General features: G+C 39.8%; 1 protein-coding gene across 2 annotated transcripts; it reads right to left on the bottom strand.

The window, feature by feature from the left end:
* Positions 1-3,109: 3,109 nt before the first annotated feature.
* CNR1 (cannabinoid receptor 1) lies at positions 3,110-27,901 on the bottom strand. 2 transcript variants are annotated; one of them, XM_086707398.1, is made up of 2 exons: positions 27,720-27,901; positions 3,110-8,638 (listed from the first exon to the last, which is right to left on the bottom strand). In XM_086707398.1, exon 2 carries the CDS (start codon positions 8,573-8,575, stop codon positions 7,157-7,159), a length of 1,419 nt encoding a protein of 472 aa, XP_086563524.1. In that variant the 5' UTR covers positions 8,576-8,638; positions 27,720-27,901; the 3' UTR covers positions 3,110-7,156. The 2 variants fall into 2 exon arrangements, with proteins under 2 accessions (XP_086563524.1, XP_086563523.1); XM_086707397.1 differs by lacking the exon at positions 27,720-27,901 and adding an exon at positions 26,923-27,035.

The raw sequence follows: 27,901 nt of genomic DNA on the forward strand, positions 1-27,901 counted from the left end.
CAAAGAGCTGGAAAAAAATTGCTATTGTAGGTGGGATCATGATTATATTTGTAGCACCCAGCTCTGAGGATAAAATATCAAACCTCCTCAGCCTCTGTTTCAGCTACCCAAAGTGAGGGATGAATCTTCCTAGGCAAGTAATAAAGAATACAAATTTATTTTAACATCCAGAATAGATTTGATCAAGTTCTCTAATTCCTACCATCTGGAGAAGGAAGGAAGGAAAATGCAAGTCCTGGTTAGAGCCACATACCTCCTCACATCCCATGCTCCCTTGCAAAGTGATGAGACAGAAAGATCCAGAGTTTAGAACTAAAGGACCCAGGATTGAGCTCCAGAGATTCAACTTACTACAAACTACTGATATGAACTTGGCAAGATACTTGACTTCCTGGTGCTACATGTGTGAAAATGTACTGCAAAACAATAGAACTTTGGGCGTTATTTTTACTAGGCATCCTGGTAACCAATGGTGATGTTTTTAAAGTTTTCATTTCCTAGAGCATGGCAAGTTTGCAATAAATACTTGTGGACTGTATGGTTTTAAATGAATAATAAATGGATGACTGGAGTCACTGTGATTTAATAAAAAATACTATGGGATTTGGAACTAAGAAGGCCTGCATTCTGGGGCACCTAGGTGGCTCAGTTGGTTAGGTGTCTGACTCTTGTTTTCGGCTCAGGTCATGATCTCAGAGTTCATGGGATGGAGCCCTACGCTGATAGCACGGATCCTGCTTGGGATTCTCTCCTCCTCTCTCTCTGCCTCTGCACCCCCCTCAAAATAAATAAATATTTTTTTTTTTTAAAAGAAGGAGTGGATTCTAAACTTAACTATGTGGTGTTTACCTCATTCAGCTTTTATCTGACCTACAATATAAAGGCTAAGAATATATACCTCATAGAGTTGCTTCAGGATTAAATAAAATATATATAAAGTGCCAATGTAAAGTGCTGGCACAGTGTAGCTTCTTTATTCTTGATTATTAGTTAAAGGATGGGTGTAGACATTAACTGAATAACTAAGACAAAATGAATTATATGAACATGGACTAATTCAAGTACTTTACATTAGTATAGCCCTCCACAGTTCTCAAGTCTCTTCAGAACATCCGATATCATCTGACACTACTGATATGTTCAGAGCTGGCCACTGATGAGAAAACCAAATCAGATGTGGTAGCTTGTCTGAGGCCAAACAACTAGACAGTGACTGATCCAGAGCTACATTCTGGGTCTAATAATTTCTTCTCGTCTGTCAGTCAAAGCTGGGTGTCTTAGAGATTTGCCATGATTCTGATATTGGTCAAAAAAGATTGCATACTGGTAAGGAACATTTGAACATTTTTGAAAGGATCAGGCTTACCTAAAGATGTTAGGAATTCTCACATTATTATTATTAAAATAAACTTAAGCGCTGCATTAGCCATCTGTTTCTTAGCACTAAGAAAAAAGTTACTCATTTGCTCTACAAATATTTGAGCACCCATGTTCAAAGCAATGAACAAGCTACTGCAGTTACTACTGGGGAGTCCCAGGGGCACCTGGGTGGCTCAGTCCATTAAGCATCTGACTTCTGCTCAGGTCATGATTTCACAGTTCATGGGTTCAAGCCCCACATCAGACTCTGTGCTGACAGCTCAGAGCCTGGAGCCTGCTTCTGATTCTGTGTCTCCATCTCTCTCTCTCTCTGTTCCTCCCCTGCTTGCTCTCTCTCTCTCTCTCTCTCTCTCTCTCTCTCTCTGTCTCTCTCAAACATAAATAAACATTTTTAAAAAATACTGGGAAATCCCAGAATCTCATTTTTCTATTAACCCAAGGCTATATTTGTATTATTTTAATTAATTCCTCACCCCATTCCATTCCTTCCTATCATTTTTTTTTTTCCTTAGGATATGTTACAGGGAACTATGTATCCTATAATCCTATATAGTCGCTCCTTAATATTACCAGAAACTTCTGAAGACCTTAAGACAGTAGCCCAATGACCTGTACTTCTAAATGTTCAGAGACTTACCCATTCTTCACATTTCATCACCTCCTAAACTAATCAGATATGTACACTCCAAATTTCCCTCGCCAGCAGTCAGGGACGGGGAGCTGAAGAACAATGATAATGTGTATTGTTCACTCTCTATGTTCCAATATGGAACCCAAAACTTCACCTGTATCACCTTCGATCCAAAAGAAACTCTTCTAGAACATTTTAGACATAAGGGTGGAATTTTTCTTTAGAGAACCATCTCTGGGGGACACGGTAGAGCTTCTTACATACCTCAATTGGTTTCCTGTTTCTATATTGTTCTAAATGTATATTTCACTATAGATAGTAACACTAATGATGGGGGATCAGTGTTTAATTTTGCTACATGAAGACACTGAAATAAGTATCTTGTTCCCCTCAAGTACCAATGTAAAATTTAAGAACAAAGAACACATGTCATTTGCTTTCTGTTAGAAGCATTCAGCTTGTGCAGTTTACAGTGTTTACTAAAATAGGCAGAATAATAAATTTTTATTTTGTCATCAAAATATAATCTATTTTTAAATATTTGCCAGTTTATCATTTGAATAATACTTTCTTTCAAAATCAACTGGAAACATACTTTTGGGTAATAATAATGTAAAAACTTCATTATAATGCTTTTTTTACTTCATCATAAAATTTTCAAACTAGTTTTTCTTATTGTACAAATAAAATTATGTTTTTATAAGTTATGTTAAAAAGTAATTATCTCTTACACATGGTTCAGACTATGTGTTTATAAATTCTTCAGATTTATATAATTTGCTAAATCTGCTAAGTTCCAATTTCATTTACATATTATGAACAGTACATTTATTTTAATTTACTGCAAAATCACTAAACCCTTTAATGAAATAATGCTTTTAAAAGGTATGGCAGGCTTTTGCTCTTTATTATGTAAATGATGGTTTTATGCATGTTTTTCCTATGTTAAAAATGACTACATGAATCCAATCTGTCCTCATTTCTCAGATAAAATCATGAGTGCTTTTTGGGAACAAATCAGTTGTTCAGCAATCTTTTAGAACTTAAGTCCTGAGTGTTTTAATGCTAGACTGTGAAATAAGGCAGAATTCAAAGGCGTTTGTGTTCTTCATGATAATCTAGAATTTTTATTTGATTCCAAGTAACTTTGGACAACAGACATGATGGGATGTTTTCTCTTCGAATAAATAACAATTTAATTATATCACTGAAATAAAATATAGTGTGGGCTTAATACACTGTAAATATTACGAAAGTACTACTTTGCTATAGTAATTTAATGACTGAAGCTACATTGAATAACAATCTTACTAGTACTTGTGTACAAAGTATTATACAGATTACTAACGAAGATATTGCCGCAGTTGCAAGGATGTTACCAGCTCAACAAACATCTAACGATACGATATTCTTCTAAGAGGAAAAGTAATAATGTTAGATTTACAGACAATAAAGAGTTATGTTTCCCAGTTGAAACATTGGAAATAAGAATCCAGATAGCCTGGTATCTTGGTTCATACTATCACAAGAAAAAGTTTCCTTTCTTGGGGACTCTGATCCCCAGCAAGCTAGTACACTAAGTTTACGTGAAGATAGGTTTTAGGATGCCACAGCAATGTAAAGAAACTCTTCTATCTGAAAATTACTGATTTGTAGGCCACTGCTTAAACATCTGACTTTTTTTAAAACCTATTTACATACATTCAGCCCAAATCAGTAGATAAAATGTTTTGTCTATATTACAATAGGCATTGTTAACATTTCATCAGAAGGCCAATGCAAGACAATTGTTAATAGCCATTGCCCAGCATTTAGGAGATTTTAAAATATCATACAAATATACAGTTAGATTGTGAGAAATCTAATTCTGCGCATGATATTGGTGGTCTCTTTTACAGATGTGGAATGGCAAAAATGAATCAACAGGACAGTAATTAGAGTGCTACTCATCCAGGGCCTAATTCTCATCTGCTGGTTGGACCTATTCCCTGCAGTGTGGGTTCAGGCAGCCCAAATTCCTTGACACTTAATGCCAGTTAGACCTGACTCAACATGACGGGAAGGTGTGGGAATCATCTCAAGTGTAGGCATATGTCTGCAGCTCCTCCCAGATCCACGTTTCTTTTATATAAATTTCATAGGTAATGGAAAATTAGAGGTTCTTGGAAACAGCCCTCCTTATCTAAATGAAACTATTGGTCTAGGGCTGAAAGATCCATCATTACTCTGAAGAAATTGAACAGGTTGGGAATTTGGCCCTTTTTAAGACATATGTGATCGTGAAATGCATGGTCAGGACAAGTATGTTATCCTCAGAGGTATGTAGGTAAGTCTGAGGTTGGACCTTATAAAACTTATTGAAATTTAAATTATATTTAAGTTAATGGGCCTAATTAAGGGATACTAATGAATGGTAATTTTAATGAGTATATTCATTAGGGAGGACATTGGAGTCTCTTGGGTTAGGAAATGATATTAGAAGTGTCAAAGTGACTCAAAGTAACTGAAATGTTTTAAAATGAAGGTAGTGTAACACGTATGTGATGATATTTCACAGATATTTCTTAGAATATCAATAAGCACCAAGTTTAGTGCCGTCAGCCCCATTGTCCCTTAATTTATTATATATGATTTATATCTTGAAAGCACAGCACACTATAAAATCTACATCGCGTATACACAAATACAGTTTCGAAAATGAATCCTGGAATTTTTCACAAGTAACAAGAATTTCATCTTCACCAGGCCTTCGTAGCTGTGAGAGGAAAGTTGGTCCTGCCTGGTGAGCTCTGAGACACATGGATTAATATTAAGGATAATGCGGACAAACGAGTAGCGATTCTTCAGTGGAACCAGACCCTGGTGAGTGTTTGTAAATAATCTTTTCTCTTTCTTCTAAAGAGACCTTATTCATCCTCCAGCACCCTGAGCCCTCCCCCGCATATCACAGAGAGGTAAAGTGAAGCAACCAACAGGCACATTTGAGCCATATAGACAGATGGTTAAATGCATCCCAGCTTGGCCCACAGTCCACATTCAGCTGTAGACCATACACTGCACAAAAGATTGCCCCGGTAGGCTGCTCATCTATCTAGAGAGCTAGAAATCACCCGATGAGTGCTACCTCTCCACTTCAATCCATGCTACCCAGGCCTCTGGGTCCTTCAAGGAGCCACGCTTTATCTGTTTAAGGAGGAGACTGCTTATAAGTAATTTGTCAGGGTCAAGTGGCCTCTGAAGCAATATTAATGCTAACTGGGCAAGGGCCTAATTCTGAGCACCCATGGCACCATTAAAGAATATGAGACTGGGGCATAAAAAGACAGCAAGCCATGCTCATCTTTATACTCCAGCAGATCTTGCTAACGAGGAGCAGGGGAGAGGTCTATTCCTTAGCCCAAACCTACCCAGTCAAAGCTGGGTCCGGGGTTGTCACCAAGGGCATCTGGATGAAGCATAGAAAGAGTCACATGTCATCCAAGCCTCAGTCACAAGCGTGTCGGCTCCTCACTGTCTTTCTCTGTCTTGCCCACTGTCTGACTGGTCTCCTTCGCCACATGGACCAGACCTGGTGTCCTATTTCAGCAAGAGGGGTACAGTGCTAGTTAAACAGGGTCATATCACTACACACTCAACGGAAAAATGTTACCACAGGGGCTTTATTTAGAACCACTTCCCTTCTGATGATCCGTGGACTTGGTTGACATTAGGTGCTCAGCAACCAAGATACTCATTTCCCAACACTGACATGGTAAATACAGACCTTCACTTGCATCTGTCATTGATGATTCCTTGCCAGACACTGGTCTTTTGAAATATCTAAAGGTCAATTTAGTAGCACTTGACCCAATCTCTCAAGGTTGGGGGAAGGGAGGAGAATTTCCTGAACGTTTATGGTGAGTATTTTTATCAACAAGGTTTCTGGAAGAACTCAATTTTAGAAACTGACTTCATGTGCAAGAATGCAGCGAGTGATACGGTTTACACTTGGTCACAGTTTTCTCACTTTACGACATTACTGTAACAGTTACGGGATACACACACACACACATTTATATTCACACTCACACACGGTATAATTTTACTGATCCAGACAATACTTCTTTTCAATTAAGAAAAAATGAAGACTCATTTGGCCACCCAGGCATGAAATCTACTTAAACCTGGAATATAAGAATGCAGTACCCTTCAAGTAAACAGCAATTGCACAGTGATAACAATATACATTAAGATTGACACATGCTGTCTTAAGAGGTCTAGTAATAGCTAAAGACTAAAGAAAGTCAGAGATGTCAGCCAGAAAAGTCAATATGCCTTCTCTCTTCCATTCTGATTGCAATCCATCACCCAACAGAACAGCTATAGTCCAGAAGATAATAAATGTCCACGTATGAAAATGCAGGGCTAACAAATTTTTAAGTGTCAATGAATTCTGCTCAATATTCTGGATAGTCTTCAAATTCTTCCCGTTGCATTAACAAAAAATAAACCTTTATGGTTATTTCAATGTCAAATTTGAATAGATTGGAAAAAAATGTTAAGGTGTCTAAAAGTCACGGGCAATAATTTTTTAAAAAGTGATCTCACTGGCACGTATCTGCTGCTTGTGTTCCACTGTTATGAAAGTCTACCTTTCAGTTTTGCTGAACTAGACAAATATAAATAACACACAGTAAACACGGATACACATATCACATGACACAATACATTTTTACAAAATAGCTCTACTTTAGTACTCTGTAACTTGTAAAAATGGACATCTCTGATACTTATGGACAAATACATTTCACATTATAATGAAAGTTGTGGTTACAAAGGCATTACTCATTTGATGGTGTTTCCCTGTGGTTACTTAGACTTCAAACTGTGTAGCCACAGGTTTCTCTCCCGTTTCACTGAGACTCTGAAGAAGCTTCAGTCACATAAGCAGCAGGCTTTCTTCACTGTAAACTCCTGAAGAACTGAGTTTCAGTACCTATGCTATTGAAATGCTAGAGAACTGATAACTGATCCTGGTGACAATCACCTTTCACTGAGCATGGTAAACTTAAAAAAATATAACCGATGAGACGACAGACTTTTCTAGATTTTAAGCTTTAAAAAAAAATGAACTTCTTTTCCTGGGCTGCCAGGAAGGCGTCAGGCTCACAGAGCCTCGGCAGACGTGTCTGTGGACACAGACATGGTCACCTTGGCAATCTTGACCGTGCTCTTGATGCAGCTCTCCGCGGCCCTGTGAACACTGGCTGTGTTGTTGGCGTGCTTGTGCAGGCAGTCCGAGTCCCCCATGCTGTTATCAAGAGGCTGTGCGGTGCCTTCACACGAGGGGAACATACTCCGGAAAGCATGTCTCAGGTCCTTGCTCCTCAGAGCGTAGATGATGGGGTTCACGGTGGAATTCAACAGGCACAGCATACTGCAGAAGGCAAACACCGTCTTAATGAGCTTGTTCATCTTCCCAAAGACATCATACACCATAATCGCAAGCAGAGGGCCCCAGCAGATGATTAAAACCACAAGGATCAGAACCAGGGTCTTGGCCAGCCTGATGTCCATGCGGGCTTGGTCGGGCCGTGTCACCTGCACCTTGCCGTCCTCTGACGTGTGGATGATGATGCTCTTCTGGGTGCCGCGCTGAATCATGCGGACCGCATGGCTGTGAGCCTTCCAGAGAATATACATGTATGCGTACACGATAAACAGCAGCAGCACACTGGTGACCCCGATCCAGAACATCAGGTAGGTTTCATCAATGAGCGGGAAAATGTCTGAGCAAACAGACTGCAGCTTCTTGCAGTTCCAGCCCAGGAGAGGCAGCACAGCAATCACAATTGCTATGGTCCACATCAGGCAAAATGCCACCACGGCCTTGGGCCTGGTGACAATCCTCTTATAAGCCAGGGGCCTGTGAATAGATATGTACCTGTCAATGGCCGTGAGGAACAGGCTGCCTACTGAGGCCGTGAAGGAGGCGGTGACCCCACCGAGTTTGAAAAGAAACACATTGGGGCTATCTTTGCGGTGGAACACGTGGAAGTCAACAAAGCTGTAGACAAAAATGACGCTGCCCAGGAGGTCGGCCACTGCCAGGCTGCCGATGAAGTGGTAAGAGGGCCGGCAGCGAAGGCTGCGGGAGTGAAGGATGACACACAGCACCAGCAGGTTCTCCAGAACCGTAAAGGTGCCCAGTGTGAGGGACAAGACGGCGATGGCCAGCTGCTGGCTGGGGTTCAGAATCATGAAGCACTCCATGTCCATGAAGTTCTCCCCACACTGGATGTTCTCCTCATTCTCCTTGTAGGATGAAAGGGACTTGTTGTAAAATTCGGTGATGTTCACCTGGTCTGCCGGGACCAACTGGGAGTTGTCTCCTGCAGTCATCTTTTCTTGGAAGGGACTTCCCCTAAAGGAAGTTAAAGGAAATTTCTGTGGGAAGTACCCTAATTTGGATGCCATGTCACCTTTGATATCTTCGTACTGAATGTCATTGGAGCCCACGTAGAGGAGGTCTGTTGTGATGGTGCGGAAGGTGGTATCGGCAAGGCCATCTAGGATAGACTTCATAACCTCCGTCTTGGATTAGGCCAAACTCAAAATGACTGAGGAGGAGACCCGCAGCAGGGAATCCTAACAGGAGGGAAAACAAATAAGCTGAATGGTGAGAAGACTGGGAGAATAACAATAATTTTTTTGAAACCTACTGTAAATATCCCAAATGTGTACCATCACGTTACTTCATTCCTGTCTCTGAGCCTAAATGAAATTCTTGTCAGATTTAATCAACAAAATGAGTCAGTCAGTCAGAGAAAAGCCACCCGAAGTTGGTGATGTTGGTGGCACCCACCAAAAAATATCTCTTTCATTATTTAAGCTGCCTGGATTTAAGTCACTGTGTGATCCTGTACACACTTCCTGATAGTCAAGCGAAAGGAAATGTGCCTTGGGCATGGCATGCACCTCATGGTCACATTAGGAAGTATTTACCACCGGGCTTCTACTGTCACATACACACAGTGTCCTGATGCTGGTGGGGATGGGGGAGAGCGACGTGTCACACAACATCTGCTCTTGAAGACTCTACCATCTTGTCGTACAGGTAAGACTGAACATACAGCACAACCCCAAAGCAAGATGGTGTGGAATCAGGAACTGTGTTGTACGGCCTGTGTGCTGAGTGCGAAGGAGGAGGAAGAGAGGCTTAGAACCAAAGGATCCTTCCGTGGGAAAAGATCTGGATTCTGGCCTGTCTCCGTTAGGCAAGTTTCCTCTCCCAGAGGAGACATTTGGACCAAGCTATGGCTGAGGTGAATTTCAAAAATGTCCACACAAACCAAGACAAATGTCATGAAGGGCAAACTTGCACTGAGGCTCATGGGAAGACCAAGATCTTTAACCCTGGAAAGCGGTGATGATGGGAGAGTGCTTCCTGACAGTGTCCCCCATGAGTGGTGCAGTGACACAAGCATGCTGGGAGACAGGAAACAGGCCTTTATGGAGTCCCAGTCTTTCCAGGTAGATGGCACCAGAAATGAGGATGACTGAGAAAAGGAGGCCAAATTTTAAGGGTTCTTCAATTCTAAGCTAAGCAATTTGGTTTTGTTTCAAAATAAACATCCAGAAAATTGATTTCACTATTTATAAATGTTTATTTAAAACGTGGCTATTAGGCTCTTTTGCTTCTAAAGATATTAGAAGGACTGAGTGATACCTATAATAATTTTAAAGTAATCATAAAAACCAGCATTTTACTTCCTAATTGTATTTTTCTTTTTTAAAAACATATCACACTGTATTGGAGAGAGAGATAGTTACTACCTTGGAACAAATTTAAATGATCGAGTCCTCCCGCTAAAACACAGAGATCCTACCTATCTGAATTAATGATTCATTTATTCACCCCTTTGACAAATTATGGGGCACCCACTATGTGCCAGGCACTGTGGTAGGTAGGCATAGGGGCTAAGAGTATCGAGAAAGAGTCCCTGTCACATGAAGTATACTGTGTGGCAGAGGACTGACAGCTGACCCCATAATTATGATGAAGTGTGGTGGCAGCTGTGACTGGTGATATGCAAGATACTGTGGGAGCAGCCAGTCTAGGGGGTTGAAGGAGGCTTCCCCAAGGAAAGGATGCTTATGCCAAGAGTATGTAGGATTAGTGTGAGTGGAAACAGAATATGGAGGCAAAGAAAATAAAATTTAAATGAATACCTTCAGTATCACGATGTGGGGGGGGGGGGGTTTGTTCCGTTTATACAGTAATTTGAACCAGGGACAGTGGCTAAATGTGGCCCACCTCCCCACATTCTGCCACACCTGAGTCCAGGCTGTCTCCTGAATCAACTCTGCTCTTTGCAAACCTCCCTTTGCTAAACAACTCCATTTACAAATGAAAATTTTCACCCGCAATCTGAGGGATTCAGAAAATGGCCACGATTTGTGAGAGAGCTGTGAATGGTCCTGGCATATCCTCAAATCTGACTTTTGCCTCTCAACTCCCACCCGTACTAAAACACAGCGCTTTCTGGCCCTGGAAGGCATGCTGCTCTTTGGATCACACCTGCACACCTTCCTTCTTTCCTCTTAGCCTCCCTCCATCCGAAATACCCATTTCCAAGCTCTCCGTTACATTAAGTTTCCTCCATTTCTGACATCTCTTTGGCTAGCCCTCCCCACCAGGCAGAACTAGTTCCCCCAGGCTTTCCCTCTATTACAGGCCCCACCATATCACTTAATCATGAGCTTACATATTTATTTCCATAACTAGAAAATGGCTTCCAAGCACAAGAGTGATGTCTTTTTTTCTTATGTGTTTCACCAGCCTGATGCACAATAGCAGATGAGAAAGAGAGGGCCGGTCTCCCTTAGAAATGTTCATGTGAACCTAATAGTGGCAGTTGAATTTTATTAACGGGTGCATTAAAGCAGTGATTTAATACTACTTCTTTGTCTTTTCTTAAAATTAGAGGAGACAAAGGTAATGAATTCAATGGATATTTGGCCTGAAAATCAAAACTTGAGCCCAACATCTCCTCCTGGGAGCCAGTCCAGGAACTCCAACCCCTAAGTCCTGCTATGTCAAGTAACTAACTCGTCCTTCACGCTGCCCAATTAAAAACTAATTTATTTGAAATTTTGATCATTTATATGTATATATTACATTCATACGATTCCAAATTCAAAAGGCACAGAAGGACATACAGCAAAGCCAGGCTCTCTCATCCCCATGTCCCAGCCACCCAGTTTTCCTCCTCAGTGGCAAGAAGGTCCTTGTTACTCTTTCCAAAGATACTGTGCATGCATATTCAAGCAGATATATAAATTCATTTCCTCTTTGCTTTATTTTTAACAGATACTAAGATGCTATACATACTGTTCCGCTGCTTGCTTTTCCATATACGTGAAGACAGTTGCACATTGGTCCACGAACCCTCCCTCCATTCAGCAGGTGCCTCACGTATCCACTAAATGAACATGACCAGCCTCCTTCTGATGAAGGTTTAGGTTATCACTTCTTGTTGTTACAGATACTGCTGCAGCAAATGGCCTCCAGTCATGTATTTTTTCACATTTCTTATGGAATTATGAATAACTGTATTAAGTTGTCCAAGCTCATACCTTGAACTTACCGTGGACTCCTCTTCTTTCTTGGCCTTTATAATAAGAAGACTACTAAATCTTGCTGATTTTTCCTTTTTAAGCACTTCTGGAGAGCTTATGTGTAGGTGGCATCCTGACCTTCTTATGTGTATCAAATTGCTTATCGTGATCAGGATATCTCCCCTGCCAGGTAAGTATTCAAACTGGTTATCATTCACAATGACCCTATGAGGTGGGTGCCGTTATTATCCCCATTTCACAGATGAAAGGCACAGAGAGGGTAAGTAACTTGCCATTCACACAGCCAGTAGGTGGTAGAGCCAGAATGAACCCAGATGTTCTGGTTCTAGAACAGTGCTGTCTAATAAACATGTAATGTGAGCCACATATACAATATCAAAGTTTCCACTATCTAGGTAAAAAAGGAAATGGTAAAAGGTGAAATTAATTTTAATATCTTATTTAACCCAGTGGATCCAAAATATTATCACTTCAACATGTGGTACCAGCCATGTTTGAAGTTCTTAATAGCCACATGTGGCTAGTGGTTACCATATTAGACAGTATGTCTAGAGCTGCTTTTAGCCTTGATGAACCATCAACCCTTTAACTGAAGCCAGGGTTACTACTATCTCCCTTCTTTTCCCCACTAATTCCAACCAGTCAAAACACTAGTAATGAAGAAAACATTGAATTAGGAGTTAGAAGAGCAAGATTACTGTGAGACTTGTACTTGGGCGAGTAGTTAATCTCTCTAAGCCTCAGCATTTCATCTGCAAAATGGGGATGAGTTTGATGATGATATTGCCTAAATCACAGAATTGTCCTAGAAATTAAATTTTATTTTCTTTTATTTTTAATTTTTTTTAACGTTTATTTATTTTTGAGACAGAGCATGAACGGGGGAGGGGCAGAGAGAGAGGGAGACACAGAATCGGAAGCAGGCTCCAGGCTCCGAGCCATCAGCCAAGAGCCCGATGCAGGGCTCGAACTCACAGACCGCGAGATCGTGACCTGAGCTGAAGTTGGACGCTTAACCGACTGAGCCACCCAGGCGCCCCATAGAAATTAAATTTTAAAAAGGCAGGTAAAGCACTTAACATAGTGCCTGGCACAAAACGTAAATCTTCAATAAATATTAATTATTATCATTACTTAGTACTATGACTCTTACCATAAATTATTATCTCAAGACAACACATTGCTTTGTTAGATCACAGGCTGCTTATTCAGTTTTCATTTTTGTCTCAGCACTTAAAGCATGAAGGAAATAGCAGATGCACACAGGGGTGAGGGAGGAGGAAACTTTATTTGGAACTCTATTATACCCCAGGTATTCCAGAGACTTTATGCATATTCTACCATTAAATTGTCATGACAAGTCTATCAGGTGCTTATTTATAGTCACCATTTCACATAAAGGAATGGAAATCATTAGTTGTTAATGTTAAGCAAATTGTCCGGAAGACGAAGAGTTTGTAGTGGAACCCGTGCCTGTCAGACCCCAGAATTTTTGCTTTTGGACTTTATGCACTGTTTTAAGCACTAACAGTAACCAGAATAAAGCCATTTTGCTTTCTGTATTATATTCAAGCTTCTTACAAACTCAAATTAAGGCATTTTGTCAATAGTAATTAAGACTACCTCCTACTAAATCATTATTTCCTATGCCAGCCCATCTAGGTAAATCTGCCTACTGGCATGACCTCAAGGATTAAAATTTTAGTATCTGGAAGAGCTATAAACCTTCTTCAGTGATGACAAAAGATCACAGATCTTTCTTCAACAATGCAGAACATGTGTGCCTGTGACTTACTCTGTATTAAGATCACCACGTATGTGCTCACATTTTCCACGTTAATGCAACCAAGGACTTTCATTAAAACAAACTAACTTGTTACATTTGAGCCAGAGCATGGTGTGGTTATGAAATATAGAGTAATTTCTGTCCAGTATCAGGCAACCTTAATTAAGGAATACAGTTCCAAAGTATACATGGATTTTCTGCAGTTCAAGGATCTTAGTAATGTCAAAGTACCACTGTGCACAGGCTATTTTAACAGTTAATGGGATCATGATGGGAAAGTGGTCCTCTGCATTTCAGTAATTCTTCCCTTTATTTCTACGTTTGGATTATTACAGTAATTTTCACCTGATTATCTTTCGCATTGAGAATTTTCTTTGAGAGTTCACTAGTAATATAGTTTAGGCTTTGGGGGATGCAGCTGCCATTAATTGTGTTTTTGTGTGCGACTGGGAAATCATAATTGGAAATTTCTAGCAAGGTGCGTAGATGCACCTATTAAAGAAGCAGTTGGTTTTTATTACTGTTATAGTAAAATGATGATTGAATGACATTTAAGGGGATTTTCCTAGGATTCTGTTTTTAAAAATATAATCAACTTGTTCTAGTAATTTAAGCTATAAATTATGCCTTTATAAAAATGAAAAATATTTCCCTGTGTTGAATCTATTATTTAAAAAAAGAAACAACTCAAGTTTTTAGAATAACATCACCTGTTGTGTTTGTCCATCTCACTACACGCACACTTGCTTCCCATCTACCACCCCCAAACTTCTGCATTAACTGGCAGGCTGTGGTATCATCAAAGAAATTTGCTGGGTACACCGGCAGCATAAAGTTTTCTAAAGTCTACCTAGAGTCACATCTTTGTTTCTATAACCCTTAAGGGTATAAAATATCCGTGTCCTCATTAAGGTGAGCACTGAATAACAAAACAAGACTTCAAATAGAGTCTTTTCTATATCAATATAATTAATAGCAGGCTATTTTAGTCTTCATTGCCCTGCTGAAGACTTTCTTTGTTTTAAAGAGACATTTTAATAATTTAGATATTTATTGCTGTTCTATCTGGAGTCCAAATCTTTGCAGTTCTGGCCTATGCGGCATCTCTGAGGAAACAGGCAGGAGGCAACATTTGCTCCCTGCAGGATGTCACGTCTAGTTGGGCAGAAAACCCTCTAGACACATCAGAAGGACCAGTGCTCCTGATATAGACTGTATCAGCAACCCCCCCCCCCCCCCCGCCTCCGCCAGGCTCCTTCTCTAATATCCTACGTTTATAAATGCTTTAAGGAGACAATGCCAATCTCATAGTTTCTAGGCTGATAAGAGTCCAAAATGTCAAATGCATGAGTCCCAGGCCCTTGCTTAACCCTATCGTTCTCCTAACTTCTTTGTTGGCTTTGTGTTCTGCTCAGCTAGCCCTGTAAAAGAGCCTTGTGAAGGTTCAAGAGAATGAAGGTGCCAGTGGATGTATTTATTATTCTCCATTCATTTCTAGGAACAAGTCTGGTTTCTACTAATTTAATTAAGAAAAAATTACTTGATAATATATTTCTCTAAAGTTGGTAGGAAAATTTTAGTTGACCCTTATAATTGCATTATGTCTAAGACATGTCCTCAATATACATGGCAAATCTCATGGGCCAACATTGTCACTCTATGAATGATGCTTCTGCTATGGTTGAATGGGCAACTGAGTCTTTTCTAACTCTTACATAACCACCAGAGTTTGGGATTTATTCAAGTAGTTTGGTCACTTTTTGCATTATCTTCTAGCAAAGAGAAATAAAGGATTGACTTAATTATCCTGATAATTCAGGCAAAAATACATAATCCTTCTTCTTTGTATTAATGTCAGCTCCTTTTCCCATATATAAAAGAAAATTCCATTATGTAGGTAATGCTTGGTTGGTTCTCAAAGCTTTAGCTTTTCATATATTTTCTAATGTGGAATAGAAGTTATTAAATGCAACATTTTCTCTGGTCTTTGTTAGTAAAAAAATATATTACATAAAAATACATCATTAATATGAACTAAATAGACATTAAGGCATTTATAAGGCTATAAATTATTTAACATTTAAAGGTTTATTATTTAACATTCAAGGTTTATTAAAATTTAAATAATTTTAGGGCTTAAGAATTAATACCTTTAAAACTACATCAGATTAAACATTCACTATGAGGTGATGATTCCATAAGAAAAGCCTATCACAAAAGCAAATTAATGATATAAATGAAATGATTTGTTGGCTTTACAGCCAATTCTATTTATCCATTTGCCATTTAATTTTGTTCTACTATTTTTAAAGTTAGTTTATTTATCTATTTTAGTTTATTTATTTTGAGACAGAGAGAGAGAGAGAGAGAGAGAGCGAGTATGAGTGGGGGAGGGGCGGAGAGAGAGAGGGAGAAGGAGAATCCCAAGTAGGCTTCCTGCTATCAGCACAGAGCCAAACATGGGTTCTTGATCTCAAGAGCCATGAGATGATGACCTGAGCCAAAATCAAGAGTTGGTTGCTTAACCAACTGAGCCACCCAGGTACCCCTGTTCTGCTGTTTTGATGTTTCCTTTAAGTGCCTATATCTTTTTTTAGAGAGAGCTACTTTTTCTACATATCTGTAAAGGAAGTGATCAAGCATAATTGATGCAGCTTTCCCTTAAAAGAGAACATGCAAAATTTTCAATTCAATTGAAGCCATGGTCCATATACAAATACTCCTTAAGACTGTCTTTATCTTGCATGTGAAGTTTGGCCATTAAAAGTCAAAAGTGATGTATTATTCCAGCCCATAAAATATGTAGAACCCAGCAGATAGATTATCTGACAGTTCATTACCAAAGACAGAAGTAGTTTAAAGCATGCTACTTTTTGTCCAATGGTGCAGAATACCTTTCAGCTTCTTCCCTCATCTTTCAACAAAAGAATACATTCTCTTTGAATCCATGAGCATACAAATTAAGTCCAATGAAAAATCAAGTCCTGTTTCTCCAGGTTCAGATCTCAGAGTGATTGGGTGATCTGGGTGATTAAATGCACAATAGAGAAAATTCCAATTCCCAAATGTTTTAGTAAGAAAAATTAGAATATTTGTGTGCTATATATATATATATATATATATATATATATATATTTACATGAATTAGGTGCTATTATAATCCCCATTCTACATATGAAAAACCTGAGGCTTGGAGTGGTAAAATGCTTTGCCCAAGGTCTCTACCTAGAGGGCAGAGCTAAACTCAACCCAAGTCTGTGTAACTTCAAGTCCCTGCGCTTAACTTTGAAGTCCAGGGACCATTTAATAAGACACTTTTCTTTGTTTCTACGGAAGGGGGAAGAATTGATTTTGGGAAAAGGAGGTACTAGACAGTACGTGATCACTTTACACAATAAACAACTAAAATCTCAAGGAAGATCTGTTGACAGCAAAAGATTGCCCACAGCACTTGCAAATCATTCTTGCCCTGTGGTCTCCAGGGACAAGTATGATAATTAACTATAAGCAATAAATCCTAACCCTGGATTAGCACCTTATTTTCACTGACTGTTGGCAAATAATAAATAAAATGTAACTTGTCTTTTCACTATTTTTAAAAAATTAGACAGATTTTTTTCCCCTTCGATTAATTGTAAGGAATGTGGACAATAATGAGTTTCCACGATACCAGCGAGGAAGAGAGAGGACAATTTCTCTAAGTCTGAATGAGACATGATGGTTGTTAGTGAACAAAAATCTGAAATATTCATTCCCATATAGAGAAATTCAAACTCCCTGAAATCACTCAATTTCCCACCATGAGCAGAATAGTTTTGGTCGGCTCAGACAGGTGACTCTCTGTGGCCTGTTCCTAGGATGGTGGCTGGAATCAAGGAAAAAGAAATTTTGTAAACCTTAGGCTCCAACAAGGGAGTGCTTGTGACAGATCTCTGGTGCCCAAAGATCATAAAGCGGTGTTACTACAGCAATGTGGCTGATGGATACAAAGTTACAGGCCCTCGCATGCTTCACGTAACACATTTTTATTGGGCACATACTCTGTGCCTAGCAATGTAGACGTTAAATACATATCCATGTATTACACCCGTGTAATAGATCTGGGTCAAGGAAGCAAGAGGAATGATTTTCCACCCCACTCCACTCCATCAAATAAAAGCCACCCATCTGTCCTTCTCCTCCCACAGAGGACAGAATACAGTAGGATATGAAAACATGTAATAGGCATATGATATTTCATCATCAAACGATATTGGGTTGTGCATCTCAATAATTGGGTTGTGTAATCCCCTTCCTATATTTACTTTGAGGTTTTCTCCCAGGAGAGAGGCTGGGCACTGCTGAACCCTTCAAATCATGAACACCTTGAGAATAGGGACCTGTCTTATATGCCTCGCATGCCCTCTGCCTGGCACAGGGCAGGTACTCAATACCTAAATGCTTACTGGTGCTCATCAGCAGCTTGGCAGATCTATCTTAGCAGAATGGTGTTTAACTGTGGATAGTTTTCCTTGGCATAAAGTCAGCTGGTTATGTTAGGGAATTAAAACTGAGTTTTGGTCTAATACACGAAAGAGTTACCTGGAAAAAAAAAACAACTCCCCAAATGTAAAGGTTATATAAAAGGCATCAACAATTATTTACCCCAGGATCTTTTATCCCACTATTAAACAGAAGTTATGTTGATGGCAAGTGGAAGCTAGAGGCAAAAGAACAGGTATCTACCTTTTATTCTTATCCTTGGTTACCCTGGTGTGTGTCATGAACCTCAATGTTGAGGCACACAGCCATGATATATATACAGAGAGATTTCTGTGATGTGCACAACCTTGAATGAATCCTACTTACATGCTGTTGATAGACCTTTAAAGACAATGTATGAAATGATGATGATCATGAACTTTTTCCCTATCTCAAATACATGTTATTATGCATTAATCTTTCCCAAATGGGTTTCCCCATGTGCAAGTATGTTTTGAAAACAACTTGTCAAGAGAAGTTTATGTGAAAATTCAACCACTAGATGGAGTGGCTTTTATAAACCCTCAGGAATCAATTTGTTATTCTATTCAGTGGACATAGTTCTTGCTTTGGTTGAGCAACTTCTCTTCCTGCTACAACATTTCATGTATCTTACAACTGAATTAATTAAAACATAAATAAGAAAATATGTTATGGAGGATTAAAATGGGTTATTACTACTCCATACAAAAACTAAATTTTTAATTGCTTTTCTGGGGCAAAAGGGCATTGAGAAAATTTAATATATTGATAAAAATTAATTGTGAATATTTGGAATTCTGCCTCAAGAAAGTAATTAAAGATGAGAAAAGGAAAGTAGTTCTACTAAAAACAAATGATATGTTTATGCCAACAGATGCTAAATGTAAGATGGGGATATCTCAGGAGCCCAAAATCAATTCTAATAACAAACCCAACTCATTTCTATTTTACAAAACATTTGGCTCTCCAATTTGCAGATACAAAATCACCAACACAGGCCATAATTATGTGATGAAAAAGAACAGAAAAATATTTATCATTACAGGGGCTAAAATGGAATATTTCACAAGGTAAGTGAATATTTGTTCAAGTACTCATACAAATCAAGATATGGTAGCTTTCTAAATAGTTCAATTTCCTTCCTATCATTTTTTTACTGGAATAATTTTAAATAAGTTCTTATTGTATAAAGCCAGGGTTCCCTTCAACCATGATTTTATAAACCAGGTACTTATGTGCCAGTTTCTTTAGCTGAAATGTTAAAAAAAATTAAATGTGTACTAACATGCAAGATACAAACATAAAAATATGTTTTCAAGATGCAAATAATTATAGGGGTGCCTGGGTGGCTCAGTTGGCTAAGTGCCCGACTCTGGTCACAATCTCACGGTTTGTCAGTTTGAGCCCTACATTAGGTTCTGTGCTGACAGCAGGGAGCCTGCTTGGGATTCTCTCTCTCTCTCTCTCTGCCCCTTCTCTGCGTGCTTTCTCTCTGTCTCTCAAGAAAAAGATACAATAAAAGATGCAAATAATTGTATGCAAACAGAACTGAACTAGGTTTCAGTAAAGATGGAGAATATGCTTTGAAAATGTAGTTCCGATTGAGAATTAAGTGCGCAAATTGGATGCAAGTATAGGATTTTGATGTCACTGAAACCATAAGGTAATTTTATTGTACTCATTCAAGGTCAAACTCTTCCTGAGATTTGTGTGATGCAGTTTTGCGATTATGCACAGAGCTGAGGAACTGCAGGTATTCAGAAAAAGTGACGTGAAGGTAAAGAATTAGGAAGTAAGATAGGTAAGAATGGGCTGGACATCTAGGACACATCTCAAAGAACAGTGTGAGAAGTCACACAGTGGTCTGTGAGTGCACACAGTTCTTTTACAGGTCGGAGGTTCGTAAGGGGTAGTCTCCCCACCAGCCGTACTTACAAAAACTGCAAATTCTCAGGTTCACTTGAGACCTACCGAGTCAGAAACCTTAGGATTTGGGGCACAAGGCCTCTGGGAGATTCTAACACACTCTAAAGTTTAAAAGCTACTGTTAAAGATTACGGAGGCCCATGAGAAACACTAAATGAGGGGGAGAAATAAAAATTAACCTTTAAGAAGAATTGAGGTTAGACAGGAACAAGGAATATTCTAGGAGTACAGGCTTTTAGATCATTGAAATGGATTGCTAAGGGAGCCCACTCATGACAAAGTAGTCTCTAAAAGACGTTTAAAACCAAGATATTTCTATGTGACTGAAATAGAATAATGTGGTCTCGCCTGAAAATAAACATAATGAGTGGGGAACCTCTCAAGGTTTTTCAGTCTACAATTCTGGGCTTCTCTGCACTTCTTCAGCAAACTTATTGTTATATTTTTGTCCAACAAAGCAATGTGGCTTCAAGATATAATATGTACTTACCCAGCACTGAGGCATAAATTAAGAACTCCACACAATTTTCTCCTAATTCTATTTACAAAGTCTATGTGTGCAAAGTTCTCTAGAACTAGTAGCCATTCCTTTCGACACCCCTGGGAAGGATGGCTGAGAATAAAAGAAGGGAAACCAGTAAAAGTAGGTAACATTTCAGCTTATTTTTTTTTAAGCTGGAAATGTTTGTTTCTGTTCTTCTCTCCCCCAAACTGTAAAATAATGTATCACAGGAGATGAACCCAGAAAACAACAAACTAAAATTGAAATCTTGCAGGAGGTCTAAGTAATGCAGACCGGCTGCAAATTAACTTACAGAATTAGATTATGCAATTCATACTGCTTATAGCTGGCATATATCTTGCAAAAATACCTAAAAGCTATAAATACATGGAAATGTATCCCAAAGTACTTAAATATCTGACTTTGGGCAGACTGTTTCCTCTTTAATTATTTCATCAATAAAAATGGATCATAGATTACTCATCCTTCATTTCCTTAGCTGAGGACTAAAATCATTCAAAGGTTTTCCCTTTTCTGGCTGTTGTTTGTAAGAAGTTTGATATAATTTCCAAAAGTAGTTGTCTATCTTCGGAAGTCAAATCCCCGTGTATGCAAAGACACAGGACTCTTGGGACAATCTTTTGCTTACTTTGGTTCTGTATTAAATTCTTCAGCTTTCCTTCTCCACATGCATATCACTTGCTCACCACAACTTGTACAAATGCTAGAGAAAACATTTACAAATTCTGGTAGCAGTGCATCGAAATGAGTTGAAAATCTGGTCCACTGAACAAGCCACACTGGAATAAACCAACATACACAGATCATAGTGGCATTAAATTAAGTCTCTTTTCTAAAGGATAAATCAAGTTGATGATTTTTAAATATAGCTGAGTTAAAAGGAAATGAGTGACAAAGGCACACTACACATGATATCAGTTTACTTGCTATATTACAAACATCTTGTTTAGCCTCTTGACCAACAGAAGTCAGTGCTCTAAAATTTCCTATAGTATGAATGTCCATATGTGCAAGGAGAAATTTGTTTTTTAAAAAGCACACTGGAATTTATCACCAATTTAAATGTAAAGCTCCTTGTAACTTAACTCAATTTATAGAACTCATATTCCAACATTCTTCTCTGAATATATGGTCTAAAAGAACAGATGAAGAAATAATGAGGGAAGAAGGGAACCCTCCCATTTAAACATAAACTTTGAAAAACATTATTTCCTAATTATATTTTATTTTAATTATATTTAAATATACTACTGACATACACAGTTTGTGAAAGCATTTGCCAGTATATTCAACTACCACAACAGATTGCCTGGCACATCTTTGAAAAATGCCTCTGCCTTTCCTTAAAAAGCAATAGCATGGAATTTGCTAGTAGGAATAAAAAAATAGATATTACATTGTCAGATTTAGGAAACTATACCGCACTTTATCTCCTGAAGTCAAAAACAAATTTTAAATGCTTTTCAGAGTTGATAATGATGGTAAAGAATCAAGCCAAAGATATCAAATTTCTACTCAATGAATCCAAACTCTACGCAATTAAGAATCCAAACTCCAGTGGAAGGATAAGAGTCAGATAATAAAATATCGTGCTTGTAGGGAAAAACTATTTGCCATCTAGGTTAGGAGAAATGGGAACTTGAATCCCTTGTTGCATTAACAAAATGCAAAACCTACCTTAATAAGCTTATTCAAAAATACAGGATATAATGCAACAGCACCATAGTTTAAAAAAAGAGTTGGCTAGGAGACACTGATTCCCACTAACCAGTCTCAACTCATATATTCAAAAACAAAAGAAAAGAAGACAAACAAACAAAGAAAAACTTTGAAAGCTTTCCTCAAGTGCAGGTGTGAAAATTTCTCCAGCGGGGGCTAAAACAGAATTTGTAGTATTCCAGAACGACTGCTATGACTCCGCCAGGCCCATTTGCTCAGGTCTGGCTAGTAAACAATTCTTCCTTTGAAAACCCATCCAAACACAACTATGAACCTCATGCTCACTAAATTATGACATCAACCTGGCCAAATGAAACTTTAAATTAAAGGATATGCTGAAGTAATTCGTCAGTATGCCATGTGGAAAAATGCCTCAAATATATGGAAAATATCAATGAAAACTAGCTCAAGAATGTATTTGCAATGGCAAGTGTACTAGAAAAACTATTACAATGAAATGTGCTTTATTTTCCACGAGGCACCCTGTTCAGTGAAGATATATGACCCAGGAAACCTTTTACTCAATATTTTCTGTTAAGAACTAGAGGTAATCGCACTGATTACTTTATGTAATGGCTGTGATCTATTATCACTGATAGGTCATAAACATACCTATTATCCGTTCAGGCCTGTTTAAGGTACAAGTTCTTCTAACATCAAACTCTTTGAGTGGGACCAAGAGAGGCCCTGGAAAACCACAAAAAACAACCTTCCCTTCCCCGCCCCCTCTAATATTTCCTATAGTTTTAACGTTTTTGTGATAGCACGACAATGTGCTGTATGTTACAAATATAACGATATTGATGTGCATTTTGTGACAGAGTAATAACCTTGTACTTTTTCTCCCAACTTCATTTTCTAAAAATAATAAACAACTAGCAAGACTGGTGAAAACTGTATTAAACACATCAGTCAGTGTTGATGAGAAAACCATAATCAAAGGTAGTTATGCCCATCCTGGCATCTCTACAAGATTCTTAGATCACATGAGATTGGAGCAGATTTCCACTATCCTGGAAAATCAGAACAGCCTTCCTTGTTTGGATTCAAGGTGGACACTCCTTTTGCCTGAGTCTTCTGTGTCCATCTGCACAGCTGCCTTAATTTTGGACATTTCACCCAAATTTGTGGTATTTATTTAAAATCTGAATTATATATTCAAATATATAAAGGCAATTGGTCTAAACTTTTGTGTTGGTCATGATACACATCTATGAGAAAGTTTGTTCACATATATGTATACAAGTGTAATTATACATCCCAATCATATAAAATTATGCAGTACAGGGGTGCCTGGGTGGCTCAGTCAGTTAAGCATCTGATTTCAGCTCAGGTCATGATCTCCCAGGTGCATGAGTTCCAGCCCTGCGTCAGGCTCTGTGCTGACAGCTCGGAGCCTGGAGCCTGCATCAGATTCTGTGTCTCCCTCTCTCTCTCTGCCCCTCCCCCACTCAAACTTTGTCTCTCTCTCAAAAACAAATAAACATTAAAAAAATTTTTTTAATTATGTAGTATATAATTTCATGTTATATATATTCTGGATGACATTTATTGCTTCTTTTAGTCCAGAAAATATCTGGAAGAAATTGGAGTTGATCTATGTTCTACAGTTAACCCAATGTAATCTAAGAAGATACAGATTAGTGAATTAAATGATTATCAGAACACTAGACAACAATTCAGTGGCAAAGTGTCCTATCCCCCAACCCCTCAGAAACAGCATTTATGCAGATGTAACAGAAAGTTAACATTGTTATGAGGACAGGATTGAGAAAGAGCCAAAGATGGGGGAGGGGGATGAAGTTAAAATTTTGCCAATATGAAGTACATCAATTGGGTTTGATTTCCTCTTATTCTTTAACTTCTCTATCACTCTTCGGTCAAGAAAAGAAAAACGAGCAGACCTTGCAGTCCCTCAAAATAAAGACGTGCAATATATAAACTCAGCCCCAGCAGTTTTTCAAACAATGTTGGGGCCAGGTCTTTTCAGAGGCAAAAGCAGAATTATAAATAATTTAAACCCAAAGGCTGGATTCCCTCTAACTAATTTGTCAGTTCAATTAGAAAATGATGAATACAAAAACAGAAGAGACAGATCACACTGGTGAAGACACGGCATCCTTTTCTTTCTTTTTCTTTCTCTTTCTTTCTTTCTGTCTTTGCAGGAAAGAAAGCTCTACTCTGTGTCCTTTAGGCAACTGAGCTAACGTAATTACCCCAAGAAGAACAGGCAGCTACCTCAAGGACAGGCTCCATCTTCCTAACCAAATTCAAGATGCTCTAACCAAATCTCATTTTACTCATCATGTGTTGTTAGGTATCTCCAAATTCAATGTATTACTCTCTCTCTCTTTTTTTTTTTTTTTTTTTTTTTTTTTTTGCAGCATTCCTGGAGAGCTAATTATGGGAAATAATCCCTTTTCTTATTAGGCCAACTGTTTTCTGGGAAGAAACATTTGGTAAGCGTGGTGAACTATAAACTGCTATTATAAGTTCCATTTCATAATAGTTTTAGTCTTAAACAGCCAAGTATTCCAATTCTAATTCCAAACACTAATATGCAAGGCAACCCAGGAGCCTGTCTAAATTTCCTGGTGGTTCATGTTAATTCTCAGTCAAAGCAAAGAAGAATGTCACAAGATTGTTTTGAAAGAGTTTTTCAGGCTTTGCCTTAGTAATTAATAAGCTGACACTGCATACTAAACACTTATCAACACAATCAATGGGGCTGCTTCTTTCTTGAAAAAATAGGTAAACCGATGCGAGGAGTTTTCTTTTGGAATAGACTATAATATGCCACAGATAGAGTGGTTCTCCCAGAGAATTTCATTCCCAGCAGTTTCATCTTGGTAACATTTAACAATTTCACTATTTTAACATTTTGAAATGCCAAAAAGAACACACTGATCCTGCAGCTAGGCTTATTAGAGAAGAACGATCTCACAGGCGACAGGGAGGCACACAGTCCACTGGGAAAAGGGTAACAGAAAAAGACAGAAAACAGTGGATAACAAACAAAGCCCAGCACTACTCCAACGTAAAATCGGATTTTCACCAAAATGTAAAACTTTACACACCAAATTAAATAATATCACCTATGGTTTATTGAAGGGACTAGCCACAACATTCTTTTTGTATGCATACATGTGGGGGCTACCTATTAAATTGGGGGGGAGGCGTGAATATCTAATCTGCCTTCCTGACAAGGAGTATGCAAGCATAGTAATTTTATTTTAGAAAGGTCAGTGCTGAGCATTTCCGCCCTGTGGTATCACTTTACCCCCACAGAGACTTAGGAACACAATGAGACCTCTCCCCATCAGACACTTGATACTTACCTCAGCCAGGATTGCTCCTTGCCTGGAGTGGGAGACATCTTTGGAACAAAAAGAGTCTGTTTACAGTAAGTTCTCTTGATAACCTCATATGGGTTAGTTTTTTGAAAACCATGTCCATCCTCTTGCATCTTGCCCAACTACAGCCACTGCTATTGTGCCCATCAGTAACCGCTTGCAGCAGGCAACATTTAAAATTCTGGAGGTGCGTGGATTCTGTTCATGTATGGATATAATCAGAAAATTATTGGTCTCACTTAAGAAACTATGCATGGCCTTTTATTTTGATAAAATTGCTTGTAACTGGGTTAGAGATGGGGGGAGCTAGAAGGACTACCAAGGGGAAAAAAAGGGACAGAGAAAAATCAATCAGTGTATCTTCCCTTGCAAACTGTCAGTAGGGTGGGATTAGAAAAGCAACACTTTAAATCAGATAAAGTCCTATGGGAACCTTAAAGGTTAGTTGCTCTGAGCTTCTCAATATTCTGCAAAATAGATTGATGGCAGTGGTCACCCCACTGATACTCAATGTCCACTGAGTTTCTGCTAAGAAATTGCATTTCCCCCTTTGTTGAAAAGATATTAACTTGGTAATAAAAAATGAGGAGAAGTTATGGGACCCATAGAGATCTTTCAACACCTTTAAAAACAGTAAATCTGTTCTAATCTCTTATTAAATGTCCAAGGATGCTTAATATATCATGAAAGCAACAACAAAGACAAGAATCGCATTTAATTTAAAGGGAAATAAAAAAGATGGGAGGCAAAATGATTAATAGATTACTAATTTTTTTCTCATTTGCTTAATTTAAAACTAAAATTAGAAACATGCATGTTGCTTTCAAACTTTCAAATGACCAAACGACAGCTTCTGGTGTTTATCACTGCAAACGTTTGCATTGGAGAGGTGAGCCGTTTATGATTGTGAGCCTCACCAAGAAATGTCTTCAAAAAACACAGCAACTTTTTTCATCTAATGGCTAGTTCGGAGTTAAATGGTTCCATCAACATTCAAATCTAGATATTAAATGTACATTTAGTTTTCCTCAAAGCAGAGTGGCTCCTGCAGCTATATTTTCCATACCAAAAGTTTATTATTTGACATACATTTCTTCATATGGCATTTAATATTTTAGACAGTTTCTAGGTTTGGTGCAGAGATCGATGGATTTCTCTGGGAGGACTTAGTTGCTGGTATGGTTTACAGACATTCAGCACCAACTCAAGCGCCTATTTCTCAAACATGCACAATTACACGTTTTCTACAAACACGTTAGTGCACACACATTCAATAACTAGTAAATGGAAGAAACCTCCAGAAGTAGCACAGACCACAGTTTGCAAGCTGGGGCTACACAGCTAAGTAAACATCGACGCACGATTCGCTCACACGGAATGAGAACTCCACGAAGGACACTTGGGGACCACACCGGTCAGTACCCGAAGGGGCGGGAGGCGGAAAAAAAGTATTTCCAAACGCAACCCTGCCAGGTCTTACCCTTCGCATCCCCCGGTCCTCGGGGAGAAGCTCCCTCGGCACCTCTCGCCCAGCGCTGGGGCTGCTTCTCTGCTAGAACGGAACGTTCCGCCCGACTCCACGGAGCTCTGCCGGGAGCCGAGGCGCCCCGCCCGGGCCAGGGGAAGGCACTGGCGCCGCGGGAGCCAAGAAGAGGCGGAGGCGGAAAAGAAGTGCAGAAGGCAGGGGTGGCCGAGGGAGGCGGCGCCGGCGCGGGGATGCGGGCGAGGCTGGGTGGGGTGGGGTGGGGTGGGGTGGAGCGGGGTGTGCCTCCGTCGGTCGGTCAGTAAGTCAGTCGGTCCACACTGCCCGCGCGCCGGCGTCCCCTGCCTCCAGCGCCCGCCCGCGACAACGACCGGGACTGGCGACCCCTCCGCTCCCGCCGCCCGCTAGCCTCGCCCCTTCCTCGGGCTCTTCAATGGGTCCTCCCGCTCGCCCCGCCTGGCTCGGCGTGGGGCCGCAGGTCTCCGCCAGCCCGGGCGCCCGTCGCCTCGCCACACTCGTGCGGTCCCCGCCTCTGCCTCCGCTGGCGCTCTGGCTCTGGCTCCCTCTCGCTCCAGTCCCATTTATGAAGCGCGGTCCCATCACGTGTTAATGAGCCTTTGTCCTGCCCTGGCAGCGGCGGCGGCACAGACCCCACCGAGGGAACTGCGCGGGGAGGGACCCGCGCGCCGCGCAGCGCGGCGCCCGTGGCTCCAAACTTTCCTGGCGCGGGGGACCTGCGGTGGCGCCGGCCCCGGGGCCAGAGGGGACAAGCCTCTCCAGCCCGCGTCACCTACTTCTCCTCCTCCTCCTTCTCCTGCGCCGCCGCCGCCACCGCCGCCGCCGCGGTCCCGGGGGCTCCCACGGCCAGGACCTGGCTCTCCTCCCAGATACCCTCACACTCCGGCCGAGCCAAGAAGGGGCTCGTGCCTGCGCTGCCCCCGACCTCGGGGCCATTAATCACGCGCGCCCCGATTGC

This window comes from Puma concolor, chromosome B2, assembly GCF_028749965.1.
Source record: "Puma concolor isolate L17-30 chromosome B2, mPumCon1.1.hap2, whole genome shotgun sequence".
Classification (NCBI taxonomy): Eukaryota; Metazoa; Chordata; class Mammalia; order Carnivora; family Felidae; genus Puma; species Puma concolor.

Bases quoted from the DNA above. Each gene is read 5' to 3' on its own strand.
- CNR1 (XM_086707398.1), bottom strand. From the start codon at position 8,575: ATGAAGTCTATCCTAGATGGCCTTGCCGATACCACCTTCCGCACCATC.